The sequence below is a fragment of the Miscanthus floridulus genome, chromosome 6 (assembly GCF_019320115.1).
Source record: "Miscanthus floridulus cultivar M001 chromosome 6, ASM1932011v1, whole genome shotgun sequence".
Lineage (NCBI taxonomy): Eukaryota > Viridiplantae > Streptophyta > Magnoliopsida > Poales > Poaceae > Miscanthus > Miscanthus floridulus.
Genome location: NC_089585.1, coordinates 120,732,256 through 120,751,458, shown reverse-complemented (window position 1 = coordinate 120,751,458; position 19,203 = coordinate 120,732,256). Strand labels below are relative to the sequence as shown.

Sequence of the window (19,203 nt, the reverse complement as noted above, 5' to 3'; positions counted from 1 at the left end):
AAAATAAAATGGCTCATATCATTTATACCTTTGCCTTGACCCTTTTGTTTTTCTCTTTCTTCTTTTCAAGTCCAAGCACTTGATCATCACCATGGCATCGCCATCATCATGTCATGATCTTCATTTGCTTCACCACTTGGAATGTGCTACCTATCTCATGATCACTTTGATAAACTAGGTTAGCACTTAGGGTTTCATTAATTTACCAAAACCAAACTAGAGTTTGCAACGGTGTGCGCGGAGGACAGACGCGCGGTGGGGAAGGGAGCGCGGCGGGGCAGAGTGCGATAGGTGGATGAGTGCCCACGCGCCCACGCCGAGACGAGCGGACAAGCGTTGTGGAGATTTTTTTATGAGAAAGAGAGAATGGAGGAGATGGTATGTTAATATATGCATTTCACTTCTTTTATCCTAGAATAAATCAATTGTATGCTTCATAATTTGTTAGCTCATTGGCATAGTTACTGGAAACCGTATGTCATTAATTTGCTCCTCTTTAATTTATAAAAGGAAAAACATATTTCTGGATATTCCAAAAAGTTTCATGCTACAAACGTGATAATTAAATATGGCCCTACTCTGCTGATGTTGATTTATGCATTCCCTGGTATAGCTGATGTAATTAGGAGACGCCTAGGTAAAGAAAAACATCCATGCAACCCCAATAAATCATATGCTGGAAGCATAGCAATGGTGTTGGCTGGTTTTCTGGCCTCAGTTGGGTAATGTTTAACCTTTACTGAATTCTCAGTTGCATCAACTTCTTTTTAATCATTCAGTCTCATTTATTCAGGTACATGCATTACTTCCACACTTTTGGCTGTATTGAGGAAACATGGTACATGGCTTTAGGCTTCCTCGTTGTCTCTGTAGCTGCAACACTCATTGAATCACACCCCATCAGCACAGAACTGGATAACAATTTGTCTGTTCCTTTAACATCATTCCTAGTTGGTAACCTCATCTTTTGATGTTTAGCCTCAAAGGACATATGAGATGTTTCTCCATCATGTTGTAATATGTAAAACTTTACTGAGAAAATATAAACGTTGAGAATCTGTACCTAGAGTTTGGAGAATATGTTCACTTTTGTTTATCATCCAGCATTATAGTCCTTTAGATTGTAAATATAAGTCAGTTTTAGGATATGTGCTGGCCAAACTTTGCATTTTACCAACATATATAAATAATTATGTAGATTAAGTCATAAAATTGATTTACATGATTCATAATTGAAAAGGCTTTAACAATATACAACTCTTTTTTATTCAGAAAAAAAAATATATTTTTTGAAACAAAGGCAGGAGCTCTACCGCTCAATTAAGACGAAAGAGTATTATGTACAAGAAGGTTAGCCAAACGAGATGCCAAAAGGCCCCCCGAGGGACTAACCACCCCACGCGACGCGGTTGAGCACAAACACGACACACCGCCATGGGTCATCGTTGCCGAACATGGAAGCCAAGCTGCCAGCAGCTCCGACTTCCCATGGCAGTCCACCCACTAGTCACTCCCCGACGGGTCCGAAGCTAACGGTCACCACCGGTCATCGTTGCCAAGCTCGAACGAAGAGCAGCTCCGACTTCCAAGCGCGAACCGTCAACTCGCAACGAAAACACGACGATAATCCAAATGCGACGCCTTCAGGAAGGGAGCAACGCCGATGACGCCACCATCGCACGTCCAAAGTGGATCGGGTTTTCACCCTTGGAAGATATACTAGAGGGCTAAACACAACGCCCCCAACAGGGAAACGACGCCCAACGGCGTCGCCGTCGCCAAGGCTTTCGCCCATGAACCCTCTAGCACAAACGCCGAGTCACGAAGCGAAACCCCCTGCCATCCAACACCGCTAACGCCGCTTTCCCGCCGCCCCACGGAAGCCCCTTCAGAGGGGCATCGACGCGCCGACTGCACACTGCAGCCGCACAGCTGCATCGACGGCCACCCCCTCTGACCGGGTCACATAGAGCTGGACCAGACTCTGCCGCTCGCGTCACACCTCCGCACGCCGAGACCGCCAATGGCCATCAACGTCGTCGGCTCAGGCACCCGCCAATGTCGCTGCAGACAAAGCCGCTAACAGCCACAGGGCTTGTGCTGCCACCATCTCGGGCGCCGCCCCCTGCCCCGAGGTCACCGGGTCCGGACGCCAGGCCCCGAACCGGGCGACCCCAGCCGCCGCCGCCGCCGCCTCCAACTTGACCACAACCGCGGCACCGCCTAGAGCCGGTCTGTCGCCGTTGCCGTCACCGTCGCCCAGACCGCCACAACCAGCCCAAGAAGAGGCTCGGTCGCCGTCGTAGCAGCCCCGGCTGGTCGCCGCAGCAGCAGCCAAGGCCGTGCGGGGAGAGGCAGGCAGAGGAGAGAGCGCCGCCCCAAGCGCCTGCACGAGCCCCGACAACTGCCGCCGCCGGCCGCCACTTTACCTGCCACTGGCCGCCAAGGCAGATCCGGCCGCCTAGGGTCCGGGTCCGGCAGCCCGGGCACCGGATCCGGCAGCCCGGGCACCAGACATGCGGCCCCGGCCGGCGCCGCCGCTGTCGTCTTGATGGAGGAGGGGATGAGCGAAGGAGAAAGGAAGGCTCCGCCACCATCCCCTGCGCCTGCGCAGGCACGAGCCGACGCCGCCACAGCCGCGGCAACCATCCCCACCGAAGCTCCACGCAGCTCGCGGGGTGAAGGACTGCCGGCCTACTGCGGCGCACGCCGCCCACACGAGGGAGGGAGAGCCCCGCCGCCACCTTCCTGGCCGGCAGGACGGCCATGCCGGCGGCCAGCTCTGGTGGCGGCGCGGCGAGAGAGGAGGAGAGGGGTGGGAGAGCGGCGGCGGCTCAGGGGTCTGCCCATGTCGCCCTGCGTGGGGGAGCGACGCGGGGGAGAGGGATGAGTTGCTCCTACTGTAAGATCTCGAAAAATATAACTTAATAGAAAGCACCAGTGAAGTGTCATATTGGAGGCAGCGTCAATGACCATAAACAACTTATATTTGCGTACATAGGGGTCTGTGCTTTAATATATCCGGTCACAAATTCTTCTTTTGGACATAAAGTTATGCTCAAGCATTTAATCCTGACTGCTTTGTTTCAAAAAAAAAAAATTGACTGCTTGCATTGTTTTCAAGTAGTTAGATTGATTGTAATCATTTCTATAATTATGTTACAAAATACTAGCAATCATATTTGCTTTTTGAGGGCCATGTTGTCATGTTCCTGTGTAGTAGGGCATGCATTTGAGCCCGGAGTGAGGATGAAACTTTGGCATATTAGGCATTTTAGGTCCACTTGCGCAGTTGCTCATCTGTCCTATATATACCTCTTTTTATCAGGCAAGCTTGCACTGCCCATAGTTTTATGAGGTCCCTTTCTTTTCATGTGTGCATCACATTGCTCCAAATAAATGACCGGAGGTAATTGAAGTTATAATTTCATTTGTTTGAAAAGGCACTTGTTTCACATTATATTGAACTAAAGCAAGCAAACCTAAGTATCTTGATGACCAAGGTTATGACAAAGTGGTAAAAATAAAATCCATACCGAAGCGATGCACTGGTTCTGGTTAACCATCATCAGTTTCCCCTGATCGAGAAATCTAGTGACTTGTTTTTCTCAACTCTCAAGTGACAAGGCTCTTTCAACTGCATGCTGCGAGATATTGGGTGCAATCAGTTCCCTTGTGCTGATGACTCTCAGCCGTTTATCTCAACTTGGTAGGTTGTTAAACCGGGGATGTGTACCGGAGGTAGACATGCCTCCCAGTATTTCAGTAAACTGACTAATCGGTTAAGAACTCCATGTTGGCTTGTTTGGATTTTACATTCGCATACTTCTGTTGGATCGCGGATCAAATCATTACCTATTGAGGATAATTCCTTGGGCTTCGGCACAACCTACATTTGTGTGCCATACGTAGTTCACATAATCCAAGTTGTGGTTACAAAAAACAGAATGGTGACATCCTGTGCCGGATGAGACCAATCCCTAGCTGCTTCTTCATGCTCACCCTAACACAAGTACACAGCCTCCCATGCTTTTTAACGATATATAAAAAAGATGAGGCCTCCGTTCTGATGATCTTTGAACGTGGAATATATACACTGAAAATTCCAACTGCGTCTCCAACGGTACCAAATCTTCAGACTTCAGTGTCGAGACTCCAATTGCGTCTCCCCGACTGGTACCTGGTCAAGGCCTAAAGCTTTTGCTACAGCTACGGCTGCAATGTCTTTCAGTACATCACTGCAGCAGCAACGTCTTAGCTCAAGGGAACGAAGCCAAAAGTTGAGGAAGAAAACGGTCCGCGTTAGAGTTGCCAGGTTTGACCCGGAACCGGTTGCGGTTCCCCACATTTCGTCCCCCACCACACGTCGATTCGAGCGCGCATCACGTCTAACGAGCTCGCCTCCGAGCTGGCCCAAACTTTATCAAACGCAACCTGCAATAGATTAGCCCAAAATTCGCCATTTCAGCTTGGAACCGATGGCTATTAAACGCCCATCTCCAGTTATCGGCCACTTCGCGCGCAGTTGTTCACGTACTCCTTGAAGCTCGCTCAAACACTAAGCCAATTGCACGTCGCGTCCACCGGAATGGCGTCGCCACCGGAGCCCGGGCCGTACATGCCCGACCTCCCGGCGGTGCCGGCGTGGCTGAACAAGGGCGACAACGCGTGGCAGCTGGTGGCGGCAACGTTCGTCGGGCTCCAGTCCATGCCGGGGCTGGTCGTGCTCTACGGCAGCATCGTCAAGAAGAAGTGGGCCGTCAACTCTGCCTTCATGGCGCTGTATGCGTACGCGTCCACGCTCATCGTCTGGGTGCTCGTCGGCTTCCGCATGGCGTTCGGCGAGCGCATGCTCCCGTTCTGGGCCAAGGCTGGGCCAGCGCTGACGCAGGACTTCCTGGTGCGCCGCGCCGTCTTCCCGGCCACGGCGCACTACGGCCGCGGCGGCGTGCTGGAGACGCCGCGCACCGAGCCATACTACGCGCAGGCGTCGCTGGTGCTGTTCGAGTTCGAGTTCGCGGCCATCACGCTGGTGCTACTCGCCGGGTCGCTCCTCGGGCGCATGAACATCAGAGCGTGGATGGCATTCACGCCGCTGTGGCTGCTCTTCTCCTACACCGTCGGCGCGTTCAGCCTCTGGGGCGGCGGCTTCCTCTACCAGTGGGGCGTCATCGACTACTCCGGCGGATACGTCATCCACCTCTCCTCCGGCATTGCAGGCTTCACCGCCGCATACTGGGTAAACCTCACGTAGACGGTAGACACGTACTAGTAGCATATCTGTACCAGTGTACCACAATAACAACGTGATACTGACAGGTGGGCCCCAGACTGAAGAGCGACAGGGAGAGGTTCTCGCCGAACAATATCCTTCTCATGATTGCCGGCGGCGGGCTGCTCTGGCTCGGCTGGGCCGGCTTCAACGGTGGCGCGCCGTACGCCCCCAACATAACCGCGTCTGTCGCCGTGCTCAACACAAACGTTAGCGCCGCAACGAGCCTCCTGACCTGGACCTGCCTCGACGTCATCTTCTTCGGCAAGCCCTCGGTGATCGGCGCGGTGCAGGGCATGATGACCGGGCTTGTCTGCATCACGCCCGGCGCAGGTAACGAGCCTCTCAATTTCATCTCGAAACAATCGTAACGTCATGTGTTCACTGAGCAACACATGCACATGATGGTGCCATGCTGGTTTGCGTGGCGCAGGGCTGGTGCACACGTGGTCGGCGATGCTGATGGGCGCGTTCGCGGGCAGCGTCCCGTGGTTCACGATGATGATCCTGCACAAGAAATCCTCCCTGCTCATGAAGGTCGACGACACCCTGGCCGTGTTCCACACCCACGCCGTCGCGGGCGTGCTCGGGGGCGTGCTCACGGGCCTCCTCGCCACCCCGGAGCTCTGCGCCCTCGACTCCCCCGTCCCGGGCGCGCGTGGCGTCTTCTACGGCGGCGGCGTCGCGCAGATGGGCAAGCAGCTCGGTGGCGCGCTCTTCGTCACCGTCTGGAACCTGGTGGTCACTAGCGCCATCCTCCTGTGCGTCGGCCTCTTCATCCCGCTCCGCATGCCCGACGACCAGCTCATGATCGGCGACGACGCGGCGCACGGCGAGGAGGCCTACGCGCTCTGGGGAGATGGCGAGAAGTTCGACGTGACGCGCCCGGACACGACGAGGACCGGCAGTGCCTCGGGCGGCGTCGCGAGGGAGGACACGGTGGAGCAGCGACTGACCAGCATAGGTGCCAGAGGTGTCACCATTCAGCTGTAGCTCCTCCCGTTGCTTGACTGGTCAGTGGGCCTGGGCTCTCTGATCTCGACATGCTTGTTTCTTGAGTCTTTGATGTTCAGTGTTAGCTGATGTATGTCGTCGTAATTTCTTTTCCTGATGATGAGATCAGTTTGTTTCGATCTTCAAATGTCGACTTTGATAATCACCGGTGTCCTTTGTTCTTATGGTGCAGTGCTAATGTGGCTATTTATAAGTGTGACTACTTTGCTTAAACAACTCATCATAATGACTTAATGAGTCTGTTATTACATCAGAGATTCAGAGATGTTTTTCAGGCAAAACTGAAAGTACAACGTTAAAATCCTAAATTGCTACTGTACTATGTACTCAGTAACTAGTAATTCATTGATAGATCCTTCATATTTCAACCAAAAAAAAACTAGACAGGAAGAGGAAGAGAGCCAAATTAACAATGCGGCCCCTGCTACATGGGTGCTCCACAGCAGTAAAAAATTTGGAGGACATGAGAAATTGAGAAGAAAAGAACAACAGAGAGAAGAGATTTGATACGGATGCTAAAGAATATGGACCACTTGGGCTTCCCAAATTGACCAACATCAGGCCACGCTTCTCAGTTTTCACCGTCCCATTCATGCGGCTCACGTACTGTCCCTGAAAAAATTTCACCAACCGCCTCCAGGTGAACTTTGAAAACCGGCCTCCTTTGCATACGTCCTGTATGTTGGTTTGGAATGCATTTTTTTTTTTTGAAACGAGGCTTTTCATTACTCCTCTGTCACAGCTGAATCGCTGGACACCAGACCTTCGAAAAACGGAGGTACACAATCCCAAGTGGCGCGATCACCACTGGGCATCTTACAGCCTATTGAGGCAAACTCATGAGCTAAATTATTACAGACACGGGGACAGACATTAACCCTACACATGGAGAACTCTGCAGCCATGAAATGTTTGATCTCTATAATCATCCCGCCCATCGGTGACAGTCTGTACTCATCGCCTTGCAGAGCAGTCTTCACGGTAGCTGCATCCGTTTCAAGTATCACCTGTGTCATCCCCATCTGAGCCGCCATTTTCAGTCCTTCAAAGCATCCCGGCAATTCAGCATGGAAAGCACTCTGTAAGAAATCTTCCCTGCCGCTGCCAGCTTTCCACATCCTGCCTTCATTATCCCTGATAACATAACCCCATCCACCGTCTCCCAACTGCTCAAAGAAAGCTCCATCAGAGTTAATCTTAAGGACCCCCCTGCTCCGGCTTCTCCCAGACTTTTTTCTGACAGAAATCCGACAACGGCAATGGTGTTTCAATGTCCTTCAGGTTTTCAGCATGAGCAGTAGCTTTATCAGCCTGTGCAGCAGCAGTATAAGACTATAAGCCATTGCCACCACCGATCTTCTTCTCGCTTCCTCTCTCCATGTATTTCTTTCACGCCACCAGATATAAAGGAGCATTACAACAGTGACCTGAACTTTCGGCTCCATCTGTAGGATTTCCTCCATCACCTCCCTTGCAGACGCAGCTTGAACAAGTTTACATCGTATCTCTTCTAGATTTAGAGCACGCCAAACCTCCTTCACATGTTTGCACTTAAACAGCAGGTGACCGCCATCTTCATCTAATCTCCCACACATGCAACATCTGGTGTCAAGTTTCATACCCCGTCGCTGTAGAACCATCCGGAGCGCCATAGAGTTATGACTTAGTCTCCAAAGGAAATGCTTCACCTTCGGCGGGCAGTCAATTTTCCATAGTTTCCTCCAGAATTCTCCTTTTCCCTTGCTGCTTTCCGAACCCCCCGGCCTTGTTCTTTGCTGACACCGTTGCTGCGCTGCTCTGTGGACCTTATATGCTGACCGGACCGAAAAAATTCCCTTACTGTCATAATGCCAAGCCAAAGTATCGTCCATGTCCTTATGTACCGGTAGCTGTCTAATTAATTGCGAACACAAGGTTGACAAGTACCCTTGTGTGTTCGTTTTGTGATGAGTGATTGTCAATGTGATCCACGAAGTGGGTTGAGTGGTGACTAACCCTACCATGGCGAAAGCTATGTGTGCGATATGTCTTTTGGCTTGTGTTGTGCAGGTGTGGAGCTTGGATGCGGTGGTCGACGACGAGGTGAAGGTCAAGGAGGACGTGCCGTGCCGATAGACCGGAAGCGGTGAAGGACGGACGTGAGGCTTGGACCGAGGGACCCAGAGGCCGGGTGACTAGCCGCGGTGGCTGACACTTGGGACATCGACAAGTGCAAGAAGACATGGAGTGACGGTGTTGACCGGGTCAAGACGGCAGATGCGTGACTCGAGCGAGGCTCAGGAGGACTTGGCGGGCTGGCCGATCGAAGACGGCGGTGACACGCGTCGGATGGCGGGGGACGCGTATGGAGTACGCTACCCGCGGACGGTTTGATGGTTTGAGCCTCAAAACCATCGGATGGACGGTTTACGGGTTTGGGCCTCAAAACCCGGGCGGAGGTTCCGAGGAGGGACGGACGGCACGTGGCGGCATCGGGGAGTTCGCGTCGAGGCGAAGCTACCGGTGAGAAGGCGCGGTGGCCGTCGGATCAAGATTACACCGGGTTGGACAACAACGCCCTTGGGCTTAGCAGTTCAACTCATTTGTATCCAGGGGCAAAACTGGAAATGTGTAATAGCCCTGTTAAATAGGATGAGGGAGCCCCCATCTCCCTCACCTCTCTCCCACTCTCATTCCTCCCTTCTCCCTAGGGTTAGGTTTTCTAGTGTTTCTTGAGAGAGGCCAAAAATCTGAGAATTTGTGGTTCTATGCTGTGATTTGGAGTGGGAAAGGAGGCCCAAATCCTCCTCGTGTCCTCTGGATTCCTCATTTGAAGCTGTGATTTTCGTTCATCATGTTCTTAAGTTTTTCCCCATTTTTCGTTCTTGCTACGATCTGATTTTGCCGGAGTTTGAGTCAATCCCAGGCGATGAATTTTCGGGAATAGACTTGTATCAAGTCAAATTTGATCTGTGCAAAGTTTGGGAGCCAATCCTTTTGATTTGAGTTGGATTCTGTTGATTTTGAGGTCGCCCCTTTTTCCTGTTCTTGCGTTCGTGAAGGGCGTCATTCTCTGTTCGTCGTGCTCAGTTTGGGCGAACAGATGAAGGGGCCGGAGGCCACCGGTGTAGGCTCGCCTGCAGCTGCGTACGCCGTGCGCCCCCAGGTCTGAGTCATAGCTCGCCATTGCCCTGCTGTCGCGTGAGTGGAATCTTGTGCCATCGGCTCTGTTCTGTCCTCGTTTTCGTTCTCCTCTCTTTTCAGGACCGACGCCGAGCAAACAAGCACAGCTGTGTGCTCGCCCCTGGTGAGCTGCTCGACGAACCGAGGTCCAGCGCTGAGCAGACTAGGCGCTCGCTCAACACAGCTTCTGGTGCTCTCCCGTGATTTTCGGAGCTCGCTCGTCTCTGGTTGGCCGTGCTCAGCACCAGTGCTTCAAACACCAATCAATGCTCATACAGGAATCACCTATGCCTGTACACCACCAATAGCAGGAGCAGCTCTCGTGATTTTTAATGTTGGTTGTTGAAAACGTCTCAATCAAGCAATAGTGTTTGTGAATTTAATTCCTTCCCTCGTGCATGAATTGAGCAGAGCAGAGGCAGCTATACCATCATGAGCACTTAGCTGTGCAGGCCCGAGAGGCCCAGACCAATGTGCTACCTCTTCTCTCTCTATTCTGTGTTGAACGAATTTTCAGGAGATTTTTCGGTCAAATTTTTCAAGCCCTGATTTTTTGTTTTGCGCGCAGCTTGATCGTTTGTGCTTCGAATCGAGTTCCGTCTATTGCGTTGGCTTTCTACCGTTCCAAAGAATTTTCGTAGATACTCCCATCACTAGGTGGCTTGGGTATTTTTATTTCGGGAACTCACTTATGTTTGGCCGTGATTTTGAGACAGCAGCCTAAAAGTTTTGCGAGAAATTTTACGGCTCCCATTCACCCCCCTCTGGTCGCCGTTTCCGGTCCTTCAATTGGTATCAGAGCCGGTTAAGGATCATTCCACCTTAATCGGTCCGTGATCCACGAAGGCGACATGGAGCGTGGTTCCGGCAAACCACCGCACTTTGATGGGTCCAACTATCCTTATTGAAAGATCCGCATGTCTGCGCATCTCCAGGGGATTGATTGGCTCATCTGGGAAATTTGCGAGGATGCTACCTACGTTGTGCTCCCTGTTGCGGCCTGTACCACCCAGGATCACAAGGATCGGCACAACGCAAATAGCAAAGCTCGCAGTGTGCTTTTCTCGAGTCTTTCGCTTTCTGAGTTTGAGCGTGTCTCTGATTGTACTACAGCTCGAGAGATCTGGGTGAGGCTTCAGAGCTATCACGAGGGGACCGCACAGGTCAAGACCAGACTCTACGAGACGTACAAGCGTGAGTACGAGAATTTCTCTCAGCTTGATGGCGAGTCCATCGATGCCATGTTTTCCCGCTTTCAGACTATCGTCAACAAAATGAAAGCGAACAAGGCCAACCTACCTTATAGTGATCATGAGAGGGCGCTCAAGCTTCTCTATGCCCTTGATCGAAAGGTATGGGATGTGAAGGTGTCGGCGATCATCGAGTCGGCCAACTACGACACCCTCACCGTCGATGAGCTTTTCAGCAAGCTCAAGTCCACAGAGATCGACTACCAAACCCATGCCAAGCTCAAGAATCCTTCTGCACCAACCATGACTTTGGTCTCAGGTAGTGGTTCAAGTTCATTGACTAACCCTTCACAAGCTTCCTTCTCTTTGTCGTGCTTGATGTCAGTCATAGAGGAGCAGCTGGAGTCTCTTGGGGATGATGAGTTGGCACTCGTCATCAGTCAGTTCTCTCGGTTTCACAACAACCGTTTGAACCGCCGATGTAGTGGTGGCACGAAGGAGGGATGCTATGGATGTGGAGATCCGGACCACTTTGTCGCGCACTGCCCCAAGAAGAAGCCCTTCACCAACAAGTACGACTCCAGCAAGCACAAGGATAAGCGCAACTACACCTCCGGCAAGCACAAGGCCAAGGGCGGCTTCAACAAGGAGGCGATCAAGAAGGCATACCGCAGGAAGGCCAAAGCTCAAGAACGCGCCTTCCTCGCTTCCCTCAGCGACCTCGACGACGACTACGACGATGATCACTCTTCTTCTCCCTCGACCGACGATGAGTCCGAGAAGAAGCGCGAGGACAAGCTCAACGGTCTCTGCTTTGTCGCCGGTGCAAACCGTGGTGGGTTTTGCACTATGGCGGTTGACGGTGGAGCAAAGCTTAAAAAGGATGTCGACGTCGATGACGACGAAAACGAGGTACCACCCACACTTGGCTCACTTATGCTTGAGCTTGATACTATGAATGATACATTGATGAGTCAAGATAAGCTGCTCAAGCGTGCTGCCCACGAGAGAAAAGAGTTTAAGGACCAGCTAGAGGTTGCCTTGAAGGAGTTGGAGCTTGCCAAGAGTGGTGTAGTGGTGTCAGAGGAGGAGGAGTGCGATGAGTGCGCTATACACATGTCTAACCTCTCTGACTTGCAATCCAAGTATGCTATTTTGCTTGATGAATGTGATGAGCTGAAGTCTCGTTCTGGGTTGCTCGGTGCGTGCAAGTCCTGCTCAGGCTTGCAATCTGAGTTGGCAGAGAAGGTTGCCAAACTTGCTGAGCTTGAGAAGGCCAACTCAGATAGCACCACCACTACATGTGTTCGATGTGAAGCTTTGGTGTTGGAGCTTGAGTCCTGCAGGCACAACAAGATGGGAACCGAGGAAGAAAACACACAACTTTGGTCCATCTTGAGCTGGGTGTCGTGCAGTGAGCCCCAATTAGGCATGATGGTGAGCCAGTTCAGGCGGGGAACTGACTCATCGGGAGTAGGCTTTGCTATAGGAGGGAAGGGTGAGCATGTCTATGGCAAGGTTGGTGAACATAGTGGTTTGAACCCAAGTGAGAAACCCACCAACACTCCCCAATTGATCAAGATCCCTCCACCAGAGCCTACCAAGCCTATGATCAAAGATGGTGTGTTTAAAGAACCACCAAAAGCTCCACCATCTAAGCAAGTTTGGGTTCCCAAACCGAACCACTTTCGGAACTCACTCGATACTCTACCCAACATCTCTAGTGCACCCCTTCCTAAAGCCAAAAAACCCCAGAGAGTGAACCACATCCACAAGAGAGTGAGTCAACCACCACCCAAGAGAGAGGTGAGGTACCACTATGACTATTGCCATAGAGATGGTCATTTGGCTGAGTTTTGCTTTAGGAGGAAGATAGATGAGCAGCGCGAGTACGAGTTGAACAATCGGAACATGTACCGTCCTCCCCATGGCGTACATGTACCGCCTATTCAGAGGCACAGTGTTAGGCCTAGAGGTGCAATGCCTCAAGGTGCTAGGCCTCAGGTGGCGAGACCACAAGGTGGTCGTGCCCGGCGTGGCCCAAGTCATGATCTATATGACTCTGGACCTCGCGACGGTGGCTTTCAGTCCCACACTCCTAGCGGACCACATTTTCCCCCACGTGGTGATCGCTTCTCTCTAATGGGACATGGCATGTATGGTGTTTTTCCTAACACTTTTCTAGGGCAAATGACTCAACATTGGTATTCTCCTCATTTCACTAACCCCAGTGTTGTGCCATTTGCTCACCCCCTGTCTTTCTATTGATGCAGAGCAGAGGCTTGGAGAACACGTGGCTTGTTGATTCCGGCTGTTCGTGCCACATGACCGGAAGTTCCCAATGGTTCTCCAGCCTCGACCCCATGCAATACAAGGAGTACATCACATTTGGGGACAATAGCAAAGGTAAGGTGCTGTCTCGTGGGACCATTCGGGTCAATGAGTCTTTTATCTTGAAGGACGTTGCTTTGGTTTCAAGCTTGCATTTCAATTTGCTCTCTGTTTCACAACTCCTTCAAGATGGATTTGAGGTGCGCTTTAAGACTGGACTTTCTCGTGTGCTCGATTCTTAGGGACATCTAGTTTGTCAGATCATTCCTTTTGGTCGAGTTTTCAGAGCTGATTTCTCTCAGTCTTTTGGTTCTTCTCGTTGTTTGGTTGCCGGATCTTCTTCTGATTTGTGGAAGTGGCATAGGAGACTTGGTCACTTGAGCTTCAATCTCCTAGTGAGGTTGAGTTCTCTTAACATGATCTGAGGATTGCCCAAACTTAAGTTTGAGAAGGATCTGGTATGCCATCCCTGTCGCCACAGGAAGATGGTGGCTGCTTCCCATCCTCCAGTGACTCAGGTCATGACCACGAGACCTGGTGAGCTACTCCATATGGACACTGTTGGTCCGGCTCGAGTTCGGTCAGAGGGAGGGAAGTGGTACATTCTTGTGATCGTGGATGATTTTTCTCGCTATTCATGGGTGTTTTTCATGGAGGGCAAGGACGAAGCATTTTCTCATGCTCGTGACTTGATCTTGAGGTTGCAAACTGAGTTACCAAAGAATGCCATACGAGCTGTCTGCAGTGACAATGGCACTGAGTTCAAAAACTCACAGTTTGACACCTTATGTGCTTCGTTGGGTCTTGAACATCAGTTTTCTTCGCCCTATGTCCCTCAGCAGAATGGTGTTGTTGAGCGCAAAAATCGAACTTTGGTTGAAATGGCCAGGACGATGCTCGATGAGCATAGGACTCCTAGGCGTTACTGGGCCGAAGCCATCAACACCGCCTGCCATGTTTCAAACCGCATTTTTCTTCGTGCTTTCTTGAAGAAGACATCCTACGAGTTGCGGTTTGGGCGTCCACCCAAGGTGAGTCATTTTCGAGTCTTCGGTTGCAGGTGCTTCATTCTTAAGCAAGGTAATCTTGATAAGTTTGAATCTAGATCTTCGGATGGTATATTTCTCAGTTACGCTTCTCATTCACATGCATACCGTGTGCTTAATCTTGAGACTAACCTTGTCGTGGAAACTTGTGAAGTCACCTTCGACGAAACCATGCCCTCTTCTGTTTCTGTCTTTGAACATGCAGGTGATGAAGAGATGGGTGACGGCATTTTCGTTGAGGATGACGATGACGTCAATTGGGATGATCCCAAGCCATCTCAACCGGCTGCCCCGATCGAGCCAGCTTCGACCACTTCAGCTCACGGCCCCAAGCCCTCCACCTCTACTTCATGGGGTCCATGCGAGCCGCTTCCTTAATCGACTGAGGAGGCCCCAGCTGTGGATGAGGGGGAGGCGACTTTGTCTTTGGGTGCACCTCGACATATCCAGCGACGCCATCCTCCTCAGACCATGATCGGCGACATCGACGAAAGGGTAACGCGTTCCAAGTCTTATCATATTTCCCATTTCGCTCATTCTGCTTTCGTAGCTTCTTTTGAGCCTCGAGATATTAGACACGCACTATCTAATGCCGATTGGGTTAATGCTATGCACGAGGAGTTAGAGAATTTTGAGCGGAACCAAGTGTGGGTTTTAGTTCCACCTCCACCAGAGTGCCACCCCATAGGTACAAAGTGGGTTTACAAGAACAAGCAGAGTGAGGATGGGGTGGTGGTGAGAAACAAGGCGAGATTAGTGGCTCGGGGTTTTTGCCAAAAAGAGGGAATAGACTATGAAGAAACCTTTGCTCCTGTTGCCCGTCTAGAAGCCATTAAGATTCTTTTAGCATTTGCAGCTTCGAAAGGGTTCAAGCTATATCAGATGGATGTAAAGAGTGCCTTCTTGAATGGGTACATAGAGGAAGAGGTTTATGTGAGGCAACCCCCTGGCTTTGAAAATCCAAAGTACCCCAACCATGTTTTTAAACTCCACAAAGCCTTGTATGGTTTGAAACAAGCCCCGAGAGCCTGGTATGAGCGTTTAAAAGCTTTCTTGCTTGATAAGGGTTTTAGGATGGGTTCCATAGATAAGACTTTGTTCCTCCTCAAGCAAGGCACAGACATCCTTTTGGTTCAGATATACGTGGATGATATAATCTTTGGTGGCTCTTCTCATGCTCTTGTTGCCAAGTTTTCAGATACTATGAGCAGATAATTTAAGATGAGCATGATGGGCGAATTGACTTTCTTCCTCAGGCTGCAAATCAAGCAAACTCGTGAGGGGACGTTCGTGCACCAAGGCAAGTACACCAAGGACGTGCTCAAGAAATTTGATATGGGTGAGGCCAAGCCTCTTTCGACGCCCATGTCAACCACGACGGCCCTGGATGAGGACAAGGAGGGAGAAGCCATGGACCAGAAGGAATACCGAAGCATGATCGGGTCCCTGCTGTACCTAACGGCGACGAGACCAGACATCCAGTTCGCAGTCTGCTTGTGCGCGTGCTTTCAGTCTTCGCCGCGCACGTCTCATCGTCAAGCCATCAAGCGGATCCTCAGGTACCTTCATTTCACACCCGAGTTTGGTCTTTGGTTTTCAGCCTCCTCCTCTCTTTCTCTTTGTGGGTATTCTGATGCGGATTATGCTGGTTGTCGTGTTGAGAGGAAGTCCACTTCGGGGACTTGTCAGTTTCTTGGATCTTCTCTTGTGTCTTGGTCTTCTCGCAAGCAGTCTAGCATCGCCCAATCCACCACAGAAGCTGAGTATGTTGCTGCTGCTGCTTGTTGTTCCCAGTTGCTTTGGATGATAGCTACTCTAAGAGACTTTGGGTTAGAGTTTAGGCGAGTGCCTTTGTTTTGTGACAGCACCAGTGCCATAAGTGTAGCCAAAAACCTAGTCCTTCACTCAAAGACAAAGCACATAGAAGTTCGCTTTCACTTCTTGCATGACCACTATGAGAAAGGTGATATCGATCTGCACCACATTGATACCCAAAACCAGCTTGCAGATATCTTCACCAAACCACTTGACCAAGCCCAGTTTGCTCGCTTGCGAGGGGAGCTTGGAGTTTGTTTCCCTTTTTAGAGGAGGGGAACTTTGGTTGTTGTATTCTAGTTTTGCTTTTCTTTGTAGTTTAGCCTTTGTTTTTGTTTTTATATCATTCTTGCATATCATATCATCATGTATCATATTGCATCCTGAGCTTCATCCTTATAGTAGCTAGATTGACACTATGCTCTTATTGGGGATGTTATGGATATACAATGATGTGCTTTTGGCTTAGGCTCCTTTTGATCAATTGATACATGTTATGAGCTAAGCTTGTTTTCCAAACTGTGAACTTGATTAAAACTTGTTGAAACATGAAATGTGTTCACCACTACTTGTGGCACTAGCATGTGTAGAATGTGTCGAGATCTTTTTCTTGCTTATATATATGCTTAGTTGCTACGGCTCATACCTTGAGTTACACACTTGCTTGAGAAACTTGAATTTGTGCTAAAACTTGAAAATCAAACTAAGTGATTTGAAAAGATCAGGATGGGTCTGTACTATCCTATGTCAGAGTATCGAGATAGCTCCAAATTGCACTTATTGGTGAACTTGAGCTCTGTAATGGATACCGAGATCATTGTCTTAAGCTTCTGATTGCCTTTGGCATAGGCTTGACATGGTCGCTAAGTCAGGTTTTGATGGCATAGATAACCTCCCGCACACACTTGTCTGACAAACTTTGATAATACGCTGCATAACTCCGATAACTTTCAATTGGTGTCTCAAATTTGATCAAACCACCAGTTTGTCTCTTGACATGATGTGTGAACTTTGTTTGGGGTAGTTCACTTTGCATACATGTGTAGCACAAGGTCGATCTCCTATCTATTTTTGCTATGTGCTCCTTTGGTGGTGAACCCTCTTTTACAATTGCTCAAACTTGATCAAACTTGCTTAAATGCCATATTTTGTCTCATTTGGTTACCTTGAGCATTTGCTAGCACTTGTATGTGTTGCTATATATACATGACAACATCCACTAGAGCATTCTTTCAATTCTTGAGCTCTAGCTTGATAAGTGCATGTGTCAACAAGGGGGAGAAGTTTCCACACTCACAATGTCACAAGGGGACACAAGGGGAGAAAACTTTCAATTTCACCTAAAGTTGAGAGATATGCATTCATTTGAGAGAGATTGCACTTGTTCAGGGGGAGTTGCATTTAAGGTGTTTTGCTAGATGTGTTGAGCCTTTGCCTTTTCTAGAGGGTCTAGCAGGTTTTCGGCTTTTCGAGCTTTGCTAGTGGTGTTGAGCCCGTTGCCTCTTCTTGAGGGCTAGCTTTGTTTTACTTGGTCGCGTCAAGCCGTTGCCCATGTCTTTGGGGACCAAGTTTTGCTCATTTTCAAATGACCCGGTTCTTGGCTTTTGGTCATTTGGGTGGGTTCTTTCTTTTCTCTTCTTCTTCTTTTTCTTTTGCTCAAGCTGTTCGTGTATTGGTGTTGACAATGCACTCATCAAGGGGGAGATTGCGAACACAAGGTTGACAAGTACCCTTGTGTGTTCGTTTTGTGATGAGTGATTGTCAATGTGATCCACGAAGTGGGTTGAGTGGTGACTAACCCTACCATGGCGAAAGCTATGTGTGCGACATGTCTTTTGGCTTGTGTTGTGCAGGTGTGGAGCTTGGATACGGTGGTCGACGGCGAGGTTAAGGTCAAGGAGGACGTGCCGTGCCGATAGACCGGGAGCGGTGAAGGACGGACGTGAGACTTGGACCGAGGGACCCAGAGGCCGGGTGACTAGCCACGGTGGCTGACACTTGGGACATCGACAAGTGCAAGAAGACATGGAGTGACGGTGTTGACCGGGTCAAGATGGCAGACGCGTGAGTCGAGCGAGGCTCAGGAGGACTTGACGGGCTGGCCGATCGAGGACGGCGGTGACACGCGTCGGATGGCGGGGGACGCGTATGGAGTACGCTACCCACGGACGGTTTGATGGTTTGGGCCTCAAAACCATCGGATGGACGGTTTATGGGTTTGGGCCTCAAAACCCGGGCGGAGGTTCCGAGGAGGGACGAACGGCACGTGGCGGCATCGGGGAGTTCGCGTCGAGGCGAAGCTACCGGTGAGAAGGCGCGGTGGCCGTCGGATCAAGATTACACCGGGTTGGACAACAACGCCCTTGGGCTTAGCAGTTCAACTCATTTGTATCTAGGGGCAAAACTGGGAATGTGTAATAGCCCTGTTAAATAGGATGAGGGAGCCCCTATCTCCCTCACCTCTCTCCCACTCTCATTCCTCCCTTCTCCCTAGGGTTAGGTTTTCTAGTGTTTCTTGAGAGAGGTCAAAAATCTAAGAATTTGTGGTTCTATGCTGTGATTTGGAGTGGGAAAGGAGGCCCAAATCCTCCTCGTATCCTCTGGACTCATTTGAAGCTGTGATTTTCGTTCATCATGTTCTTAAGTTTTTCCCCATTTTTCGTTCTTGCTACGATCTGATTTTGCCGGAGTTTGAGTCAACCCCAGGCGATGAATTTTCGGGAATAGATTTGTATCAAGTCAAATTTGATCTGTGCAAAGTTTGGGAGCCAATCCTTTTGATTTGAGTTGGATTCTATTGATTTTGAGGTCGCCCCTTTTTCCTGTTCTTGTGTTCGTGAAGGGCGTCGTTCTCTGTTCGTCGTGCTCGGTTTGGGCGAACAGATGAAGGGGCCGGAGGTCACCAGTGTAGGCTCGCCTGTAGCTGCGTACGTCGTGCGCCCCCAGGTCTGAGTCGTAGCTCGCCATCGCCCTGCTGTCGCGTGAGTGGAATCTTGTGCCATCGGCTCTGTTCTGTCCTCGTTTTCGTTCTCCTCTCTTTTCAGGACCGACGCCGAGCAAACAAGCACAGCTGTGTGCTCGCCCCTGGTGAGCTGCTCGATGAACCGAGGTCCAGCGCTGAGCAGACTAGGCGCTCGCTCAGCACAGCTTCTGGTGCTCTCCCGTGATTTCCGGAGCTCGCTCGTCTCTGGTTGGCCGTGCTCAGCACCAGTGCTTCAAACACCAATCAATGCTCATACAGGAATCACCTATGTCTGCACACCACCAATAGCAGGAGCAGCTCTCATGATTTTTAATGTTGGTTGTTGAAAACGTCTCAATCAAGCAATAGTGTTTGTGAATTTAATTCCTTCCCTCGTGCATGAATTGAGCA

General features: G+C 50.4%; 1 protein-coding gene and 1 pseudogene across 1 annotated transcript; both read left to right on the top strand.

Moving 5' to 3' along the window:
* Positions 1-4,519: 4,519 nt before the first annotated feature.
* On the top strand, positions 4,520-6,265 carry LOC136459351 (ammonium transporter 2 member 2). The gene is made up of 3 exons (XM_066459216.1): positions 4,520-5,239; positions 5,320-5,605; positions 5,706-6,265. The coding sequence occupies exons 1-3, from the start codon at positions 4,589-4,591 to the stop codon at positions 6,263-6,265; spliced, it is 1,497 nt and encodes a 498-aa protein (XP_066315313.1). The 5' UTR covers positions 4,520-4,588.
* A 3,854-nt stretch (positions 6,266-10,119) lies between these two features.
* LOC136461135 (uncharacterized) lies at positions 10,120-14,393 on the top strand (annotated as a pseudogene).
* Positions 14,394-19,203: the final 4,810 nt, after the last annotated feature.